The sequence below is a fragment of the Tenrec ecaudatus genome, chromosome 16, assembly GCF_050624435.1.
Source record: "Tenrec ecaudatus isolate mTenEca1 chromosome 16, mTenEca1.hap1, whole genome shotgun sequence".
NCBI lineage: Eukaryota > Metazoa > Chordata > Mammalia > Afrosoricida > Tenrecidae > Tenrec > Tenrec ecaudatus.
Window position 1 is genome coordinate 108345275 of NC_134545.1, and position 15720 is coordinate 108360994.

Here is a 15720-nt window from a genome sequence, read left to right on the forward strand (position 1 = left end):
AGGCAGCGCTCCTTGCCCAGAAACACCTCCGATGTGTCACTGGTCCCCACAGCCTGTAAACAATCAAGTCAATTCCTGGTATCCAGAGCCACTGGCCTGGCCTCTCCCCAAACCATCTCCCACCAGGAACGCAGCTGTCTCCCTACAAGACAGGTCAGGTCACAATTCCAGGAACTTAAACAAGTGAGGGCTTCCTCTTCGCCTGCCCAGTGAATACAGAGGAAAGGTCAATGAGCAAGGAAGTGTATTTCTCCTGGCTCCCCCCAAATTAAAAGCTTTCTACTCACCCCACCAGGTTCACCCAGCACAAGCGACTTCCCGGTCGAGGGAGTCCCCTGCCCTGGGGCTGCTCTGTAGTTGCCTCCCCACCCTGCCAGAGAACCAGGAGCAGGAGGCAGATGTCAGAAAGGGGCTGGAGTCCGCCAGCTCCCTGGCATTGCACACAGACAATGTCTGCTCTGCCATCCAGTCACCCCATTCAAAAAAGCTGGGGACATTGTAATGGAAAGATAGTGGCATTTTCCTCAAACCTTTGGAAGCCCCCGTGTCGACAGCCACTCGCCTGTCACACGCATGAACTAAACAAAAACGAAGATGACAAAACAAATCTTTGCTACTGGGCACGGTCTCAGAAAGGTTGTTTTCGGCCCTGTCTGGGAACTGCCCTGTGTTTGACGCACATCATGGGATGGGGCATCTGCAGGGAGCGGGGCGGTTCACACACCGTCCAGGTTACCAAGCTTCAGAAGAGTCAGAAACTGCGTGTTTTCAGGAAGCTTCATAAAAAATAACTGTGGAAAGCCGAGACACCGGCCCTACAAGGTGAGTGCTTCCCTGCCTGGGGGCGCCCTGAGCCCCTCCCCCTGGGCGATCTGTGGGTTCCAGGAGCTGGCTGAGCCCCAGGATTCTTGGTGCATGGACAGCTCGCCGAGGGACCTCCAGGCCCTCTGCTTATAAATTCAAATCAACCTCCAGCTACTGAGTTTTCATCTCGTTTTGAGCAGGGAAACCCATTCCAAAATACCTTCCATCCTGAATAAAAACAACGATGGGAGCGGTCACACAGGACGGGGGGCACAGCGCCTGGGCCAGGCCAGGGGTTGCCTGCGGCTGAAAGACCCTCCTCTCTTGCCCAGGTCTGGTGCTCTTAGGGGGGAGGTGGCGAGTTGGCTGTGAATCTGTAAAAGAAAGAGACCTTCCCTAGCCTGTGTTTGTATCCGCCAGATCTAGCATCTTAAATAATGCACACTGCAATTAAAACGAACTCAGGGAACATCCCTCGGCTCTTTCCACACTCCCTAGGGCGAGCTGCAGATGTAATGAACACGTCTCGCCGTTTTCCCCGAGCTAGCTCTGCCAGGGAGCCAGGGCCCCGTTCTGGATGGTTCCAGACTGTACAAGAAGGACAGGAGAAAGGGAGAGAAAAGTATAATCGGCTAGCATTGATTCTGTGGTTGTAGTGGCAGCAGGTCAGTTCCGACCCATAGCGACTATGTACAAGAGCACGAAGCAGCATCTTGGCCCTACGCCATCCTCGTGATTGTTCTACGCCTCAGCACAGGTCGGAAGAATTAAAAGGGGCCTTCCCGTCATTGGCCTTCCCTCCAACGGTGCAGATTAGCAGGATGAGAGGTAACACTGGGGCGGATGGTGGTGGAGACCTATGGGGGCAGGTTCTTGTGCTGAGGCTCTCCACACAGCAGCTCCCCACCCCCCAGTCTCAGTAAGAAGGAGTCCTGTGGTGGACTGTGGAGAAGCCATGGCTGGGTCAGGCCCCGGTCACCACGACGGGCCAGCATTCAGCATGGTTCAACCAGACCCCAAGGATTACCAGGACTGGGGTGATTCAGGGGGCTCTTTCATCGGCGGAGCCCAGGTGCCAACTCCACAGCGATGGTCCTGGGGCCAGCTCCCCTCCACTGGCTGCCTTCCTGCTGAAGAGCAGCCCTTTCCATCGCCAGATGGGGCACAGTCCCCCTGTGCTCGGCCCTGCTGGCCTCGGTGGGCCTTCTCTCTATCCCACCGTGGGGCCTTTGCACGGGCTGCCTGTTTGTGTGCCATGTTTTCTTTTCTCTTTCTTTGAAATAGCTTTTTCTTTCAGTCAGGTTTTATTGTTGATAAAAAGGGAAAGTCATATCATAAAGCCACCTGGTCTTCCATGTAGTCATTCACAAACAGGACATTGCAGGCTTCACAAAGTGGCAGCACGGGTCCCACTTCCTCCCCATGACCACCGCCTCTGCTGGCCTTCTCCCTCCCTGCTTCTGGGCCCCGGCCTAGGGCAGGGGCCGGCCCTTTGGCTGATGGCTCAAGGGAGTGTGGCTGGACCTCCCTGGGCGAACGTTCACCCCACGAACGTGTCTGCCGTTTGGCTGAAGGCTGAGCCTGGGGGAGAGGGCAGCTCCAGCTTAAAGAGTGGCCAAAGGCCAGGGTCTCAATGGCTCCTCTAGTCCAGTGGTGCCCAACGTGGGGTCAAACTTTTCACAGGGGTCTCCGATTCATAACAGTAGCAAAATGACAGTGATGAAGTAGCACCAAAAATAATGTTAGGGTGGGGGGGGTCACCACAACCTGAGGAACTGTATGAAAGGGTCACAGCATTAGGAAGGTTGAGAACCACTGTTCTAGTCTCTATCAGACCAGTGAGAAGCCTGGTCTTTCTTCCTTTTAAAGAGAAAGTGATTTTGAGTTTTGTTCTGTGATCTTCTCTCACCCCATTCAGGGCCTTCTCTCAGAATCCATTTTCAGAGTTGTCTACTGGGGACCAGGCACCCTCTAGTCTGGTCTGCGGGTCATGGAGACTGAGGCCGGCGGGTCCATAGTGCCCTGGACACCTTGTCTCCCTGAAGCTGGTTTCCCTCGCTCTTCTTTGCCCACGGTGTTTCCAGGGTCCCCTTGGGGCTCTGCTCCCAGGACCTGCTCGTAGGAGTGTCTGCCTGGGTCCCTTTGTGTTGACCTCCCTCCCTGTGGACAGCAACCCTCTTAAAGGAGATGACCCCAGCCCTCCGCCCCACTGAACTCTAGCTTCCCCCTTTCTGGACTGAGCCGCTGGGATGCCAGGGCACTGCCATTTTGTTAGTGACATCGGTCACTAACTGAGAAATCCAGTGGCTGATTCTGCCAGGCGCCGCTGTGGACTGTGGACACATTCCGTCCATCCCACTCCCTCTCCCCACTGCCCTGGCGGAAGTCTTCATCACTCCTGCCAAGACCACAAGAGCCTCTAACACTTCTTCAGAAGCTTCCTCCGCCAACATCTCCACCCTTGTGCTCCTCCTCGGCTGGGAGTCTCTGGGTTTGTACCTTATTCAAGATGAAGTATAAGTCGAGGTCAGGAAGATGTTTGCAGAATAGATCACAGAGCTCCAACAATCAGCGCACTGACAGCGGACCATGAGACGTAAGATGTGGAACAGGCGCGTCAGTGCTGGCGGCAGATGGATCTTGGGTGAAAGTCGAGCGTCCCAGTGAGAGATTTACGTGTGTTTTGCCGAGGTTACAAAGACGTTCAGCTGTCTGATCACAGCATTATGGATAACAGCTCAAAGAGTAAAAATTCCAGAGCACTTCATTCTGCTCAGATGGAAGCTGCACACAGACCACGGAAGTCATTCCCAGAAAACCTGCGTGGTTTGCAGTCAGGGAAGGGGCGTGTCAGGGTTATCCTCTTACCGTGTTTCCTCCATCTGCATGTGGAGCAGGTGGTCAGAGAAGCTGGACTGTGCACAAGAGTCGGGTTCCAGGATCAGAGGAAGGCTGGGAGCAGCCTGGGGTGGGCAGGTGGCACAGCCTTGATTGCAGAAAGGAAGGAGGGCTTGAAGCCCTTGCTGGTGAAGATCAGAGAGTACAGCCTCCAGAAGGGATTACACGTCAAGTAAACACAGATCCCCCCTCCCCCCGAGCTATACTAATACACAACATTGTGGCAAACGGAGAAAGATGGAAGTTGTCAAGGTTTCCTTTTATTTGGATCCACGACCAGTACTCAAGGGGGCAGCACTCGGGAACTAAATGATGTACTGCTTTGGGCAAATTTGTTGCAAAAGACATCCTTGGGTCTGAAAGAAAGAGATGTCACTTTGAAAACAGGACTGAGAAAGAACCTGTGCATTTCCATCGCAGTGTTGGCAAAGCACACTGAGAGTCTCACGGACTGCCAGAAGAACAAGCAAATCTGACTGAGCACACACAGCCAGCACGCTCCTTGGAAGCGAGGCTGGTGAGGCGTGGTCTCACAAGCTGCACCTGTGATCGAGAGGCACCCGTCCCTGGAGAAGGACATCGTGCTGGGTAGAAGATCGGTGAAAAGCTAGAAGACGCTGCAACAAAATGGAATGAAACAGTGGCTACGACAGCGGGCTCACTCGTCCCACCAGTGACTATGAGGATGGTGTAGAACGGACGTGGCAGTGTGCCCATCTGGTGCACACAGGATGGCTCCGAGTTGGCACCAGCTTAACAGCACCTCCCAGCAGGTCATGATGGGAAAACATCAGACAGATCTTCCACATTCCAACGACAGAGACTGGTCTGTAGGTCAGAGTCCATGTGTACAGTGAAGCATAGTAGACCTTTAACCTAACACTATGCGCAGGGCATATGAAGTCTACCCTGCGCTATAGGAAGCACTGTATGCGATGCTGATTTGGGCGCGTGCCCTAGGTCACGAGTGCTGACGTGCTGAGCAAGGCCAGCTCGTGCCTCATGGCCCATCCGTGCTCAGACTTGTGACTGCGCAATTACGTTCCAGCCCTGCTGTGCGGAGTGTGCTTGTGAGCTCAAACCCGTTATTGCCTTTGGAAGAGGTTATGTTTTTACCACCTCTAACCCACGACACACGTGCGCTGGCTGCTGTCCGTTCCTCCCTCTAGAACATAAGATCCAGGCAAGAAAATGAAGATTTTGTCCATGGCTCTATTCCTGGCATCCAGGACAACACCAGGTCGACATTGTGCCTTCAAAATATATAGTGAGCAAAAGGAAAGATTGTGATACCAAGTGGGAAAATGCTGTTCATATATGTATTAATGCAGCAATCACTTAATTTTAACTAATTAAAAAAGATCCAATGGCATATGTATGAATGATTTAAAAAATAAATGATACACAAAACAATGTTATTCACCCAATTTTGGAGATTCTGGGTAATTTTCTTTTTTGACTACAGGTGGAGGTCCCTGTCCTGATCTTTAAGCTGCAGCCATCATTCCTGTGACTCTTCTCCGGACACTGGAGGGTGAGCGAGGTCTGCCCTTCCCGGTGCCTCCTCTGGAACCTGGGTGTCAAGGTTGTGTGTCAACCTGGCTGCACCAAGCCTCTCAGTGGTTTTCCAGTTAGGATCTAGTGTTCAGTTGAGTACTGATGGGATCAACCCCCATGATGAAGTCTAATAAAATGTAGTCTGGTGTGAGCAGTCAACCAATAGAAAAGGGCCTTCCATAGACATGGGCATTCTGGTAGAGCTCCCCGGCTTTGTTGTCTGGGCGGTCATCCTCTGACCTCTGGTGCTTTGGGTCTGAAGCTATATAAGCGTCACTAGCAAATCCAGCCTGTCGTGGGGCTGGGTGTTCACCAGACTGTGAGTTCTCTTGAGGTCTCTCTGGTTTTTAGAATGGTGAGAGACACTGACAAGAACCACCGTGAATGTTTGCAGGAGAAGGGAGGGGAGAGGGAGGAGGGCAGAAGGGGAGGGTGAAGACAGAATGGGGAAGGGGAAAGGGAGGGAAGAGACAAGGGAGGGAGGGAGGAAAGAAACAATGGAAGGAAACAGAAGGAAGAAAAAAGGATGAAAAGAGGAAGAAAGGGAGGGAAAGAGGAAGGAAATGGGAAGGAGAAAAATGAGGGAGTGAGGGAGGGGAGAGATAGTGAGGGAATGAAGAGGGAATCAGGGAGCAAGGGGAGAGGGGCGGCTGGGGCAAAGCCCTCGGTCAGGGTCAGGCTTTCCAAGGTGGATGTCTTGTCTGGGCTGCTACGTCCTGACTCATGCAGCCAACTTCTCACGTGCAGACGGTCTTTCCCCATTCGATGGAAGACGGCCACACAGTGCTTGTACGATTTACTACTCACGGGCGGGGAGCGGCTTGATCCGCCCCAAGCTACATTCTGAGTGATCATTAAGGACTCTTAACTCAGTCCTTTCAAGACTGTGTCTCTGCTAAGTCACTGAAGCCATTAGGGGGCAATTTAGTGAGTGGAAACAGTAATTTATAAAGCCACACAATGGGGGAAAGATTTAAGATCTCATTTCCAACTCCTTTCCCCGTGGATCTCGGGTCCAGCTGGCACAGGGCTTCTTTATGCAAAGCGCTACCACCAGGCACTCTAAACAGGCCGGGCCATCCTCTCCTTGGATCCCACCAACAGGTCTGTGAGGGCTGCATGACAGCGCTTCTCCTCCTCCACTCAGGTGGAGGTCAAGGAGAGTGCGGGTAAGTCACCAGGGAGAGCGCACAAAGGAGACTGAGATGGGATCACTCCTCCGGAACAGAACCTTGATCCCGATCCAGGATTCAAGGGGTCGTGCTGACTCACCATTTACCAAGCAATCCTCTCATCCACGTGACCACAGTCTTGATTTCCCCCCAAAGACCTGAAAGGCGGCCAGGACGCATGGCAGTGTTGGCAAGACAGGAAGTGAGCTCTGTTAAGGTCACGGGGCAACAAGAACCCAGAGTGCAGTGCCTTTGGAACACACATGAACCTACAAAACAAATGTGTGCACCTCACACGCGATCCTTCCAAATCTTACCACGAAGGACCCTAATGAATAATCACATGCATGTAAATATAGCTAATAGATAATCAAGGAGGTTTCCCAAAAGCTTACAGAAAAATGGAATTGAAGGGCAATGGAAATTTTCCATGAACTTTTTTGAAGCTCTGACTTAGGTGTATGTTTTAGACACAAACGCACGTACTCACAGTGCCTTTGTTGTTTCCTGACTGCCTTCAAAATACCCGAGCATTCTCTACGGACCCACAGTCTCAATCCGCAACTCTAAAATTCAGAATGTTCCAAAGCCTGACTGCTCTCACCCCTCATTTGTAGCAAACTAATCTGATGGCAAAACCTGCCCTGACCTCTCAGGAGGCTATTGATCTGGCTCATCTATTTAATTCCGGGTGAATATGCAGAGTTTTCCCAGCAAATCCACCAGCGTGCTTCGCTAATGACAGGGGACCGCCAGACCTCTGCAAGCAATGCATGCTCTTCTGTGTCTGCAGCCTCCACGTCTGTGCACTGGCAGGTCGGGGTGGGGTCGGAGCTGTAGATCAGGACAGGTGACCTTAGTGAACCTTGCCACCTGCCAGCCCCCAGAGTTTTCCACAGGCTTCCCCCAGGCCTCAAAGCGATCCTCCTCCAACAGGCATTTCCCCCGGAGCTTACAGTTCGGGGCACAAGGGCATGGAGGGATGCAGCCACGGCTCCTGGTCACAAAGTACTATGCACCAAGGGCCAGCGGTCACCTCCAGCCTGATTCAATGCCCCCCAGGTGCTCTCCTTGTCTCAAAACCCTGCAACCAAGGGCTCATTCCTTCCTTTCTCCAACTGGCCTATGGATCTGAGACCTCCCATATCAGCGTGTGCATTCACTTGAGGGAACATATTGAATTGGGTGGTGTGTGTCATGCTGTGTTATGGTGTGCAAAGTGTGTGGCCTATGTGTTGTGTTCCAAGTATAGTGTATGTAGTGGATGCATACATGTGATGTGATGTGTACAGTATGTGTTCTGTGTCATGTGTCGGGTGTGGGTGTTTTGTGTGTGATGTGTATCATGTGACAGTGTGGGTTCTGCATCTTATGTCCTGTGTGCATAGACGTGGTACGTGTATATGGAGTGTCATGTGATGGGCATGGTGTGCTTTGGTCACCTGTAGTGTGTGTATTCATACCAATGGTGTGGGGTACGTTGTGTCATGTGTCATGCATGGTACAGCTGTTGGACTGTGGTGTGTACACCATGTGGTATATTGTGTGGGTGGGGTGCTGTGCAGCCTGTGAAGGTCGAGGGCAAGGAGGGAGGTCGTGCTGGCCCTTAAGCTGGACAGAGCGAACAAACCAGGGCCTGAGACGTCCTGAACCTCAGCAAAGGTGGTGGGGAGAAACGAGGGGCCAAACCTGCCTTACTGGGCACCTGCAAGGGTCCACGGCACCTGGTTGGTTGCATGAGGGGCACCTAGAGGCTGGCGGCCTGTGGGTGGGTGGTCCCAGTTGGGACACAGCTTCTCCTGGGGTTCATGCCCACTCTCCTGGATAATCTAGATGCACAATGGACCTTTGCCAATGTCCCGTGTGTGTATTCAATCTTCTGAACTCTCTTCTGCAACGATACTTAATGTCAGAGCAGTGTACGGATCAGCAGTGTATTTTCTGGTTAACGCAACCCCGCACCTACAATCACTCACAGCTGAGATTCATCACTCTGCACAGCTCCCTCTTCATGCTTCAACTCTTCGTGTTTACATCTGCTCTAACTTTTCCTCATCTAAAATAAATCAGCATGGAAAGCATTAGATTTTTCATTTAGAACCTCAATTGCTTTTTATTACCAAGATAATATCCCTTATCTGATTGAAAATGGTGGGGCTGTTCCCTCATTGGGCGCATAGTGGAGAGGCCACAGTGAAATCTTTTCCATTTGCTCTAGTTCTCCTTCCCTGTGTGTCTGAGGGGGTGTCTGGCTGGGTTCCGATCCGGCAGGGAGACGGAGCAGGAGGGGAGTGTCCGTGCTTCCTCCCGACCATGCAGCAGGACGGTGCTCTCAAGGAGCCCACTCTGCCTTTCCCGCCAGGTCACACCCACACTCGCCTCACTCCCACCCCCACACCCCCACGCAGTCCACTTGCAGGTTCAGAGGGCAGTGCTTGGCTGGAGATGTCTTGATTCTAACTGCAAATTACCCAGCTGCAGAGTCACCGCAGGCAGCACTGGCCTGTGTCTCAGAGATGGGCAGAAAGGCCCTGATGCCAGAGCCGTCAGAACCTGGGCTGTGATCGACAAAGAGGGGGAACGAGCGCCTGTGACTCTTCGGGGATTCCTTTCAGCGCCTTCTACTGTGCTCCCTGGCCTCTGCAGCAGCCTTTCCTTCCTTAAAATGCCGGGGGACGGGTCTAGAAACCAAAACCACTTCTAGTACTGTGTGGGAACCTCCAGTCGCCCCAGGACTTGTTTACACTCCTGGTCTACATTCTTCAATGATCAGCCTGACCTGCATAAACAGCATCAAAGCCCCATGAATGCACTAAGCGACCCATGAACGTTTGGGAAATCCACGTGTCCACTCAACCCTACAACTTTGAACTCAACTTCCTCTTTCAAAGACATGGAGACCCCCAAAAGTGCCAAGGCAGGCATCCCTGTTATCTGTTTGGTTGGAACAGCTTCCCTGGACCTGCTGGGAGAAGAAGGGTCTTATCATCCTACACTGGTGGCAGCCTTAGTGATTTCTCTTTCCCACCTGGAAGCAGTCGAAAAGGGGCCCTTTTGCTAGCGGACTTTTACATCTTCCCCAGATTCGGGGAAGGAATGACAGAGTTTATCAAAGCCATCGGCGGTGGCTTTATAGCAGAATAACCACAGCAGCTGCGCTCTGTGGAGTTCCCATGGCAGGCTCTGAGCATTCAGTGTTCCCCATAGCAGCCCCTAAGGAAGGCACCTTGTCCCACACAGAGGGGAGCCCCTTACTCTCAACGTGCGTGTTCATAATCAGATCAGCAACACTGTTATAAACAAGTAGCCATCACTGAGCTCTCTATGAGCCAAGCATGTCCTGTCTTTCTACACATCGGGCACTCTTTAAAAAGTTTTATTGATAAGTAAACTCACATATGGTCCACTTCAATGGTTCAATCATATTAAAAGAGTTGTGCTTTCCTCATCACAATCACTTGTAGGACATGTTCTGTTTTGTACTCATTCTTAGCTCCCCCGTTTCTCCCCAGGCTCCCCTAGGAAACCATGAATCCAGTTACCAGCTCTGTAGATTTGCCTCTCCTGGATTTCATACACAGAACCAAACCCAAAACCCAACAACAACGAAAGAGCAGGAAAATCTCAATAGAAAAGATGCAAACCTGGAACAAATACACAATGGATCAAACGGGAAGTCAAATGATAAGGTGCCACAGTGGAGCCTAACTACATCTGCAGTAATCTCTCCTACAGAGCACTCTGCTCACAAAGCCACGCGAGGACCCTGCAAATAGATCTGGGGCTTTCACTGCCATCCATAGCCCTTTGCAAAACCAGGCGCTCAGCACGTCTGCTCTCAGACGTCCCTCATCCTGCATCAGACATTTTGACAAATGTGTACATCGCATCTCCATGGCGATGCTGCACGAGGGGAATATTGCTAATACTCCTTTAGATGCAATGCCATCGATGCCTGGGGAAGGTGAGCAAGCGTTTAGGCAAAGTCACAGTTAGTAAATGGCAGAGCTGGGACAAGATGGTAAGTGTACCTGAATCAGATTCCAAGCCTTCTCCTGCTGCCTCACCGCTGCCCAGCATCCGCTTGATTGGGATGACGCGGGGACCAGGGGACAGGATCAGGTCCATGCTTTTAGCGTATCAGCCAACCACGTGCACGTTCTCATCCAAACTCATCCTGGCCCCCAGAAATGACCAACAGCTACATGACACTTCAGAGCAGACCAGGCGACAACAGCAGAGGGCAGATCCCCGGTTGCCAGGGGCTGAGCTAGGGGCCACATACTGGGTGGTGGGTGGGGGTGTATACAGCTGGTTACAAGGCATGCCAAAAGTATATACATATTCATGCATGCAAATTACTCCATTTACTAGAATTTTTTAAAGGAACATGAATTAAGCTATAATTAATTTAGGGTTTCAATTCATGAAATACATAATTTGTGTACGAAACCAGACAAAACCCCTGACGTCGGGAACCTCACCACTCCATGGGAGAGTCTACAGCTGAGCCTGGTCTTGTGCCTCTGCCAGCCACATGCTCCCCGCGCAGGTGTTGGGGAGGCTCGCCTCCTGCACGAGGCCTGGGCAGTGGCACTGCGGCCAGCCCCATGGGACCGTGTAGCAGGGCGCGTGCACAGAGACGCTCCCTGCAGTCCGCTGCGTCTCTGCTGGGTCCTGTGCCTGGGTTCCGAGAGACCCAAAGGCAGTTTGAGGTTAGCACATCACCTCTGCTGCCCACGAAGCCGGACAGGCTTCCCATGCAGAAAGCAGAGAGGGCATTTCAGTGACCATGGGCCACTATCATGTCCATGTTTTTAACGTATTAGCCACCCACGTGCACTGCAAATGATGATATAGAAGAGGGACAGACAAGGCCCCTACAGTTCCCGTAACTTTCAGCCGCTCCATACTCCTCAGCGTAGAGACTTCGATGGATACCCAGATATCAGCGAGGAGATGCAGCGTGCCTTTGCCCCTATGGATTACAAATGGTGGCTTTTAAGCGATGTTCCGCTGAAGCAAAATGCTTTGATACCTGTCTTTAAAACATGCACAGTAAAAATCACGACAGTGATGTAAAATGGCACTCTCTTTGCTGAACCTACCACAAGCCTCCTGCCACCGAAAGGCGAGTCTGTTTCAGAGCAGCCGTGGGGTTTGCGCGACTGTAAATCACGCAGGGAGCCGACAGCCTCATCCTTCTCCGCGGAACAGCTAGTGGGTTGGAACCTCCTGGTCTTGCAATTAGCAGCCTGATGTTCATCCAATATGTCACCAGGGCTCTTTGACAAGTCAAGAGAGACCATGGAGGTAAGAAAATGATTTATTCTGGGGGGCCTGAACTGGCCCTGTGCCCATGTTGTCATTTGGCCTGGACCACACCTGCTAAATGGTGGTTTATTGTGGGACAGATTCCTGGATGCTCTTCATGCTTCTGTTCCCAGGATGGCAGAGCTAGTGTCACGGTGTATAAAGCAAAGCCCCCTCCCTGGATAGACACACCCTCTCCTGGCCCCTCTGCACAAACCCGTCAACCGAGAGCTGGTTTCATTCATAACCTTGGCCTTGCCCATGACCATTTGCGAGGCCCATGCTGGAACTGCAGAGCAACAAGAGGCAGGAAAGCCGCCCTGAGGAGCCAGCAGTGTCCAGAACTCATTAGGAATGAGCTGTGCACACTGGAGCCAACACAATGGGTTCCAGGCACTTTCTGTAAATGGGGGTTCCTTCAGAGGCATCTGAGCCCTGCTGGACAGGAGTCCCCTGAGGGCTAACCCGCCTGCTGCTGGCTGGAGGCTGCTTTGCTGGGAAGTTGCTGCTTGTTTCTAAATGGTGAGTCAGCGGTTGGCTACGTGGAGCAAACATGCCCCACACTGGTCTTCAGCCCTGTTTGTTTCCTGGGAGGCTTTCTTATGCCTGAATCCTGAGTATTTTCCAAGATACGCATTTTTAGAGCTGCCTCCAAGTCCTTTGTGGATGGAGAAGGGATCTAAGTTAGACTCAGAGAGAACAAATGCTTTCTCTGTCTGGAATTTCATTAACCCAAAGACTGGAGGAACTAGTTTTGGAGCTTCACCTAGGTAAAGTAGAACTGATGTGGGTCTCTCTTGCCTTTCTGTCTGTCTGTTGGTCAATAAAAAAATGAGTGACCTTGTAAGGGAGCCTAATAGAAGTATTGAATCAGAAGATCTCTTTCATGGGCAAAGCTAGTCAACCATCATCGACCCCAACTTCAGATTTTTATCTCTCTCTTTCTCCCCATTTATCTATCTGCCTTTTATTTATTCATTCAAACATCCTCAAATGTTTATTCAAGTTGACCCAGGACTGGGACATAGTGGGTTAGGTTCCTCTCCTCATGACATTCCCAGACAGTGGAGCTAACCCACATATCTTTATTTCCATGCATACTCCTGGCACGAAAGTTTCCTGATCACAAATTTGAAAGAGAGCATGGCAGGGAGAATTCAAAGAGGGCCTCTGGTGTTCCTGCTTAAGGTATTCTCTCCCCTTCGAAGGTGAGGAAAACCTGGGACCATGACAGGCTATATTCCTATGATTATATGCCATTCCATGATCAGACACCGGCTTCCCACTTGTTGACAAAGGTTAGGTTCCAAAGACCAGGTCATTCTGTGAAAAATCGGTGTTCTGCAAAAATGGAGGATGACCACATCATGTCACATAATGGACAAACCCCTGTGAACCGTGGCCCAGCCACGCTGGCACCTTTAACCATCACAGCCAAGGTCGCAATCACCTCGCTCCTTAGGCCTTGTTACTGCCACACTTTGGTTGGTCATCCGCATGATAGTTGGATAGAGGAGTTTTTCCTATTGTCGTAAGTGGGAATGTCAGAGAAAGAGACCATTGATAAGTGAGGCATGGGTGTATTATGTTAACAAAAGAGTTTTTCAGGTATAACTGAGGTTGCTATTCATTTGACTCTGAGTTACTCAGAGGGAGTGGCATCCTTGCTGGGGGAACTGACTTAGTCAGACAGGCCTTGGACGAAGGGAGAGATTCAAATCCTCCGTGAGAACTCAACGTCCATGTTACGGCTCCCTTGTGGGAGAAGCCACGTGACAGGGTCTGGGAGGCGATGGCAGTGGGCCCTCTCTGACCGGCAGTGAGGAAATGGAAACCTCTGCTGTAAAACCGCAGCACGCCACAACCCGTGTGCTTGGAAGGGAAAGCGGAGCGTCACGGGAGATCACCGCCCAACGTGACACCTGCATCCCGCCTAAGAGACCCTGAGCAGGGGCCCCAGCTTACTCACACCCAGACTTCCGAACGACAAAATCGTGACATAATAAATAGTTGTTATTGTCAACTGCTGTCTTTGCTTATGAAGATCAATGTCTGCAGGCTTCAGTCTGGATTGCAACTCAATGGGAAGAAGTACTCACGACAAGACCCATAAGTAACATCATGGTAAATAGAGAAGAGATCGACGTTATCAAGGATTTTATCTTGCTTGGATCACAATCAATATGCTTCGAAGCAGCAGGTGGGAGCTTGAATGGCACAGTGCACTGAGGGAACCTGCTGCCCAGGACCTCTGCTAAGTGTTGAAAAGCAAGGGTGGTACTTAAGGGCTAAGGTGCACCCGACCCAACACATGGCATTTTCAATGGTCTCATGTGCACGTGAAAGTTGAACAGTCAATAAGGAAGCCCAAAGAAGAACCGATGCTGTTTGAATTGGGGTACCGGTGAAGAACATGGAAAGCCCCACGGATTGTCAAGCGAACAAACAAATCTGACTTGGAAGAAGTACAGCCAGAAAGATCCTTAGAGGCAAGAAAGGCAAGACTTCCTCTGACATAATTTGGACATGCTCTCCGGAGAGGCCATGCCCTGGAAAAGAACACCCTGCTTCATAAAGCGGAGAAGCAGAGAAGATGACAAAGAGGAAGGCCCTTGACAATATGGACTGACGCAGTGGCTGCAACAAGGGACTCAAACATTAGACCCATTGGGAGGAGGGGGAGGACGGGGACTAGCTGGCATTTCATTCTGGTGTACACAGGGATTTTTGCTATGAGCCGGAACCGGCCCTGACAGCACCTAACAGCAAGTGAACAATCTGTCTAGTTTAGATGTTTCCTTTGGTTTTCTTTCTGTGTCTTCTGTGTTGTTGCTGTTGTTGTTAGATGTTGTCGAGTGAGCTCCCAGTCAGTGGCCCTGGACACAACAGCACGAGACGCTGCTCAGGCCTGCGCCATTTTCACATGGTTGGTAGGCTGGAGCTCTTGCTGCAGCCACGGAGCTCAGTCGAGCTTCTGAAGAGCTCCCGCTTTGGTTGCTGGCCCTCTACTTTACCGAGCATGCTGTCCTTTCCCAGAGACTGGTCTTTCTTAATATGCTCAAAATGCACGAGATGAAGTCTCGCCATCCTTTCTTTACGGAGCATTCTACCTGGACTCCTTTCTGAACAGATGTGCTGGTTTTTGGGCAGCCCGTGGTCCTTTCGGTGTTCCCGTCACCACCACCACAATGCAAATGATCGCTTCTTCCATCTTCCTTAGTCATGCTCCAATGGTCGTAACATGAAAGGTGACTGAGCCGCCCTATGTTCCTCATACTTCCTCTTAATATTGATGACTTCCTTATATCCTTGAATTTAAAGGGAAATTAATATATTTATAAAAGCTGCCTTGCTAATTCCATCATCTCTGTCATTTCTGGGTCTCTTTCTATTAAAGTCTCTTTCCTGACTACGAGTCAACCTTTACCTGATGCTGTATATTTTCTAATATTTTTATTGGTATAAAATTCATGTATCCTACGACTCGCCATTTTAAAGTATCCAGTTCAGTAGTCCTCAGCACCGACACCAGCCTTACAGCGCTCCCCACTCTGCAGCTCCAGAGCATTTTAATCTCCCATAGAACAAACCCATTAGGGGGCCTCCCCTGAGCCTCTCCCCCCCAGGCCCCGAGAACTACTTACCTACACTCTGTACCTGTGGATTTGCTTCTTCTGGAGGCTGCCCTTCTGTGTCTGGCTTCTTTTACTCCCAGTAAATGTTGGCTCTAGCGATGTTTAATTGGATGCCAGGCACAGTGAAGTTTGCATGGCTTTCTGCCGTACTTGGTTGTGGTCACTTGGGGAGCGGTGACCTATGTTCTGATGGTCCGTGGAGCATCTCTGGAGCACTTTCGTAATTTGAGAGTTGCTCTCAAGCTTGTTGGAGCATGGCCATAGAGTAGCCATTAGCTTTAGGGTTAATTTAACCACACTGGAAAGAGCCCTGGTGGTGTAGTGGATTATTGGGTGGGTGG

The 15720-nt window shown here is 51.1% G+C and overlaps 1 protein-coding gene across 1 annotated transcript in view; it reads right to left on the reverse strand.

Moving 5' to 3' along the window:
* The window catches only part of C16H10orf90 (chromosome 16 C10orf90 homolog), a 151663-nt gene extending 141104 nt beyond the window's left edge, over nucleotides 1–10559 (reverse strand). The window contains exons 1-2 of the mRNA XM_075533484.1: nucleotides 10499–10559; nucleotides 10315–10386 (exon numbers count right to left, since the gene is read on the reverse strand). Coding sequence (XP_075389599.1) covers nucleotides 10315–10386; nucleotides 10499–10559 — 133 coding nt within the window. The remainder of the gene's footprint in view (nucleotides 1–10314; nucleotides 10387–10498) is intronic.
* Between the last annotated feature and the right edge of the window lie 5161 nt (nucleotides 10560–15720).